We start from the raw sequence: 6,895 nt of genomic DNA, 5'->3' as shown, positions 1-6,895 counted from the left end.
CAGTATGTGTGATTTATTGCTTCTATACTTTTACCCACTTTTCGCATTTTTTTCTTAATTTCACAAATTATATCAACTAATAAATAATGTTTGGACTATATCTATCTTAGAGACTTTCGAGAATATATAAAATATCATTGATTTAAAAAAAAAAAAAAAAATAATTAAGAAACTACAATTTCACACAAAAGTTTTTTTGTAAATCGATCGGTGTGCGAATACATTCTACGCCCACTGTATTAATAAAACGAAAGAAACTTTTGGGACAACCATAATATTTAAACTTGAAACTAAAGCGAAAGTTATCGGTCTATTTCCCTGTTCGCTGTAGTTGATTAACGTAACCGTCGCCACGGCGAGTACGTGAAACTTATCCCAGGATTTTTTGCGAGCCTCGCGACCCAGGTAGAAATGTTTTCTGTAATCTAAATACCGGTATGTACTTGGAACGCAAGGTCGGTAGATCGACAACGTCATCGAGGCGACGGCAAATGTTGGCGGTGAAAGTTTATCCCGTGCGGTAAGGATCTCTGCACGCTACGTTCGTGCAGGAACGAACACGGAATTGTTCTTAGAACGAAAACCCTTGCAACGGCGTTGGGAATTCCGCGTACAAACGCGGAGAGTATTTCTCTATTATTTTTAGCATGCGCTGGAAAAGTCCAATCACGCATGACGCATTCCTACCCGCGATTCGTTCGTGCAGATTTCATAGCGGTTGATCGATGGACTAGCATGCGTGTCGTTTGCTTTCTGTTATTTGGACGTAAGCCGCTTACCACGCTTCGTTCCGCGTGGGGAGCCATTCGGAATTTTCAGTGCGAAACCGGAGATTTTTGAAAAATTTGTTCGGATGACGCATATTGACATCTGGACAACAAGTAAAGCGCATCTACTACCGTGGATCAAAAAACTATTCGCTGCACCTTGTTTTTTTGCGATCATTTTATATAAACAAGCAGCGATAGTAGTAGCAGTAGCTTTGTGTCTTTATCATCTCGATATAGAAAGGGTTGGCGCCTACTAATCAAGCTATAAATTTGACTTAAATTATACGTAAATTAATGTGGTCCTTATTTCAATGATTTTTGAAATCATTGTGTGTTACGCAGCCCTTAAATTCCTTGCAAATACGTATAACAAAATTCCTGTAAAATTTGAACTCTCAATTTTAGAAATAACACGTGTCCCAAATCTTCGAAACTTTTAAATGGAAAATACATGATATTTTTTCGATCGGTTATCTTTTTTTCATAACTCCGGTAAAAATTGATGAAATGATTTGAGATTTGGCAGAGATAATAGGAACAAGCCCTACAGATTTCAAGTTCTTGTCTTGATCGTCGTATTGTCTCTATTAATCTAGTAATAGTTAGAATTGTAATACGAAATTTTCGTTTGCAAGTATGCGTTTCTCCTTTTTCTTTTAATTTTTATTTCAATCGTTCCGAATATTACAACGATCTCTGCTTAGCAACTTTGAATGTTTTCGGGGGTGAATATTTTTAATCGATCCATCCATAAATTCAATGTAATCGCGATTTAGAATAATCCTAATTTGAAGCAAGAAATTTAAACTTTTTAAACAGTTCCACTTGTTTCGATATTTTCATTTTCGAGCACAGACAATTTGTATTCTTTTCATCGATGGAATTTGTTACAATTCAGTGAAATAAATACATTTAGTTTCATTTGTTTCTCTTCGTTTTCATTTCATGGTTTCAAAACATTATAATTTTAAATTATTATTTTCGATTCTACACCGTCCTACCAAACATCATCGAGAACTTGGGGAAATAAATTTGAAAACGGTGACGCAATAACATAAATCTGCGACTGTATGGAGGAGATAACGCATTCGATACCGAACAAGGTGGAAATTTATGTGAAAAACAAACAAAGCTTGTGTGAACAATCAGAAATATTATGTGTGCACTGCAGCAATATATCCTATAGTTTGGTTTTGGCTTCCGTGATCTCTAATATCCTACGGAAATGCGATCAAGTAAACATTGACCGAATCGATAAATATGTAATCAAAAGCATATAGGTACGCGTACGTATTCTACGATTTGTTTAAATTGCTCGTTTCCGTATAAACGAGCAAGAAATTCGATCGTTAATACGAAATATAGAATAAAACGTTTGATCAAATTACTTACAAACTCTAATTTTTTAATATTGTTATATCTCGTTATTGAAACCTGAATTTTCAAAAAATTAAAAGATGGATTTATAGTGCATTTTATAGTATTTGAATTAACGAAGTGATGGGTAATATATGCGACCAAAAATTATAATTTTTTAGGGTAATTAAATCGTTGAAACTAACGATTTAAAAATATGAAACTCAAGCAACACAAAATTACAATTTCATTACTCGTTTAGTTTCGCAATTAGTATAACGCGTCAAATAACATATTTCTTTATTATAAAAAGATTCACTTACGAGGAATGTTATAATATTGTGTTGCTACGACTTGATATAAACTTAATTTACTTTATAACTTACTGTATAGATAATGTTTTTGTCGACAGTCATCCTTGCTTGATTGTTTGTAATTCCCCTTTCGTTTGTAGTTGAATAGTTTAAAAATGATAAGCAACTGTTTATACGCCTAAGAAGCAACTTTACTGTTTACTTCGTCAATTTTCAAGATTTTTAAAATCCGTTTTTTTCATGTGATTCGGCATTGTTTGCGTTTGACGTTGGATAATGCGTGTAAACGATCACCTGTAACTTTTAAACTATTTAACTAGAAACGAAAGGAAAATCACTATAATCAACTACAAACGATGCTGAATCACATGAAAAAAGCGGATTTCAGATATCGAGTGCGTCATTTTTTTAATTTTTTGTATTTATTAATCGATGAAACAACAAACGAAACTATTGTTACGACAATCAACTACAAACGAAATATTACCATAAGAGTAACTGTCGACAAGAACATTATTCATACAATCCGTAATAACAACACAATATTATAACATTAATTATATTAACAGTAGAATAGAACGTTTTGTACTTCTATACGTATGCAAAATTTCGAAAAAAATCGGAGGCGGATACTCCGAAAACATTCCTTGTTAATTTATCATAGATTTCACGCGGATTTAGACACTTTTTGGAGTAGTATCTTGAATTTTGATGAAATTTCGATTTGTTGTAGTCTTATATGGTTCATATGGATATATTGTATCTCGAATGATTAAACACATTTTATCACTTCTACTTCTGTGTCATCATTGTTATCTCTCGAAATCTCATTCTTATTTGTTTACTAGTTCAATTATTATAATTTCTTTAAAGAAAAGAGCGCAAAACATTGAACAGCTGTAAAACCGACAATTTTCAAAATTTTTTAAAATCCTTTCAGATACGTTGAAATACTTCTAATAACACTATAATAACGCGGTTTCCATAGAACACGCTACGAATTATTCTATATTGTACTAATTCAAGTTTCTTATAACGCGATAGTAATTACTGTATGTAATATGTTGTAATGTGAATGTCGAATGAATATTAATTGTAATGTATTATAATGTGAATGTCGAATGAATATTAATTGTAATGTATTATAATGTGAATGTCGATGAATGTTAATATTTAAAACCACCAGGTATGTTTATACGTTTTACAGTTGTCAGTTATGTTTGCGTTAGTAATTTATTGATTATTCATTCATTTTGTATTTTGTATTGCGATTTGATTTTGTCTATGATATGTTGTCTGTTGTCTTTGAAGTTTGACAAGTTTTACGCCGAACCTCGAAATAAATATCCTTACATGTATTTTGTACTAATTCTGAATTTCGTATATGGCGATTCTTACATAACGCGGTACGAATGAATAGGAGAGTAGTAGACCGTACGTCTCTAGAAATAAATATCGGAGTGCAAAGGGTTCTCCAAATTAAACAAATTTCGCAAAAGATTAAAATTATGTGATAATTAATCATCGAAGAAGTTAAACAGTTCTCTCCAACGTAACGCGATTGAAAAGAAACAGACAAAATCAACCACACTCCAAAACGTTAATCGCACCCGTGAAAAGATTGTGGTCACGTGCGACAATCGAATCTGCCGTGCTTAATATTCGGAAGCGACCAGTCACGAAAATGTCAAAACCAGGCGTCAATGGTGTTCGTTGACCCTCGAACGTTGAAGCAACTAGTGCTCGAACCACGTACACACTCCGTACGTGTGATTAGTTTTCCCGGGATCGACGATAATCGAAAACGATAGCCGGAGTCAGTGAAATGATCTAAAAAGCGCAAGTATTCTCGTCGCACCGACGAGCTTAGATATTTCTGAATAACGTGACGGTGGTAAATTGGACACGAAACCGTGTAACACGAAAGAATCTTCCTTTCACCGTAACACGCCGGTGTGATAACTTGGCGAACAGCTTGATCGGGTAAAAGCATTGTCACGCAAAGATTCTCGAGACAGAGAAACGGCTTACCGTGCACGAACAGGAACTCGTTCCGCGTGTCTACTCGTCATCTTCGAGGAATCTCCAGCCAGGTGTACGGTGTGTGGGAAGTTATGCCAAGAAGGAAGACATACCGTTGACTCTTGCCACGAACACGAATACGATACTCTTTTTACAATAAACGTCGCCGATTCTCTTCGACAAATGGTTTCGCGCGCGTAAATATTTTCGGCTCAAAGGCGTAAACACCGGCAACAGCGCGACGTGAGCGAAACGGAAACGGAAACGGGTCCTCTCGCACTGATTTTACCCGCAATCCAGATATTCGTAGTACCGCGAACAAGATGTCTCGAAACGTATGTACGAGGATCTCGATAATCGTACGAGTACACTGTTTGACAGTAACCACGCGTTCTGTCACCGGTGTGCACTGTCTTCCCGGCCCTCTCACGACGAATCTGAGGACGATCCGTCGAGAGATCCTGTCCCCGCGGCCAAGTCAATAAACTGCCTCTCTCTCTCTCCTTCTTGAATACGAATGGAATTTATGTATCAAACGAACGATGCTCACATTTACAATTTGTACCTACGACACAGAGCCGCCCAACCGACCGTGCTCGTGAAAGGCGACTGAGCTTCTGACCGGCTTAGTGGGGAGCTCTTCCTTGCTGCTATCTCACTTCCGCACAAACGCAAGGAACTACACCGTACCCCACTATGACCAGACTCGACGAAAAGCCGCAAGGTTTTCAACGAGCCGTGGGATTGGTCGTTGGTGGGAGGAACCGAAGTAATAGTAGGAGACCGCTCCCACTATGGTGGCAGCACTGTACGCGTGAATTCCGATATACGAAAATTGAAATACACGGTGTCCAGACAATGTTATAACACCTTGAAAGATGATTCAAAGTGATTCGGGAGGCGATTTGAAACAACTTTTTCCTTAGCGAAAATGTTGTCCGAGGCTTCGTTGAGGAGATATTAACGGAAAACACTGACCAATCAGAGCGCGCGTATACCGTTGGAGCCAGAGCCGGCGTGATCTTTTGCGGAGCCGGGTTCAAAAATGTTGCGGGGCCTGAATTCACATTCAAATCCTACACTTGAATTTTACAACGCGGAATTATTTATTTACAAATGCTGTTACATATCTTTTATAAGATGAATATTAAATAATAATACTTTGATGATTTTTGTCACTCCTTTAAACTGAATCATCGCTAATAAAAAAATGTCTTGCATCTGTTAATGGTATCATCATTCTGTAAAAAGTTAATCAAAATTTTCGCCCCTCAAAACGCGGGCCTGGGTTCCGGCGAACAGCGTTGAACCTGCCTTGCGCCGGGCCTGGTTGCAGCGGCCGCGGTAGTGAAGGCTACGAGCGAAATGGCCGCGCTTGTACGCGAACAAGTGACTCGATGTGCATCGAAGGACATTGACGCGGTCGCTTAGCGCGTAGCCTTCGCTACCGCGGCCGCTCCATCGGCATCCTCGCGCTCTGATTGGTCAATGTTTTCCGTTATTATCTCCTCAAAAAAGCCTCGGATAACATTTTCCCTTAGGAAAAAGTTTCAAATCACCTCCCAAAACACCTCTTCCAAGGACCTCCAACATTTTCGGTGCACCTTGTATAAAACCAACTAATCGAAACGAACAGATCACAATAATCTCGGCATCGCTTTACTGTTATTCTAATCGAAGAAAATGATCGATAGAAGCAGAACGATATTCTTACAGATACGTGAATTCAAACTTAGAAATAGTGATGTATCCATGTTGGTTGGTGGCTCTGACGTTTGATTCCCTTATTACGAGTGTCAGCCCTGAACCCTTTTTTGCCATCCTTTGATTTGTTATATATCGTTGAGTACAACCTTGTTTTTATAGCCAGTAATCGTATCGTCAAATATTCGTTCAATTAGTATAATGCAGTGCCCTTTAAATACCTACTAGTTATAACATAAACATTTACAATGTAGGTTATACTTTTGCACTCGAGGACCCACTCACTGAATGCATTCAAAAAGGTCACTGCTCGCTAAGCCGCTCCGTGAGCGGGAGAGTTTACAAATTTGTTCGCTACTAAACGGCGACCGCTCCCTGCTAAAAGCCAATCACTGAACTATATTAATATTGGTTTTAATACCATTGGCGCCATCAGTGGGAAAATGCTCAAGTTTGTAGTGGAAATAGTTCTCAATATTGCTACTAAAAGGCGCTACTAACTAAAGGGTCATGAAATTTGAGTATTTAAAAGTATTAACGGTATATATTAAATTTTAATTCAATATTATTGATGAATAAATAAAGTGAATTAACATGCCCAGAGGAACAGAAAAGCATGCGACTCACCAACCGTTGTCTTGATACAGGACCACGTAGTGGCTCTGCTGTCGCTGATCATCGGAGTAGCTCTGCATTACCCACGACGAAATCGAAGTAGCTCTGCATTAC

General features: G+C 37.6%; 1 protein-coding gene across 2 annotated transcripts in view; it reads right to left on the bottom strand.

The window, feature by feature from the left end:
• LOC128875780 (cadherin-87A) overlaps positions 1-6,889 on the bottom strand; it is a 275,980-nt gene extending 269,091 nt beyond the window's left edge. The window contains exon 1 of one of the 2 annotated variants that reach the window (XM_054121658.1): positions 6,794-6,889. In XM_054121658.1, the coding sequence (XP_053977633.1) occupies positions 6,794-6,861 (68 nt within the window). In that variant the 5' untranslated portion in view covers positions 6,862-6,889. Of the gene's footprint in view, positions 1-4,471; positions 5,142-6,793 lie in introns of those variants that run through there. The other variant, XM_054121659.1, reaches the window with a different exon arrangement.
• Between the last annotated feature and the right edge of the window lie 6 nt (positions 6,890-6,895).

Source organism: Hylaeus volcanicus, chromosome 4, assembly GCF_026283585.1.
Source record: "Hylaeus volcanicus isolate JK05 chromosome 4, UHH_iyHylVolc1.0_haploid, whole genome shotgun sequence".
Lineage (NCBI taxonomy): Eukaryota > Metazoa > Arthropoda > Insecta > Hymenoptera > Colletidae > Hylaeus > Hylaeus volcanicus.
Note: the sequence above shows the minus strand (reverse complement) of the source record. Positions and strands in the feature narration are given on the sequence as shown.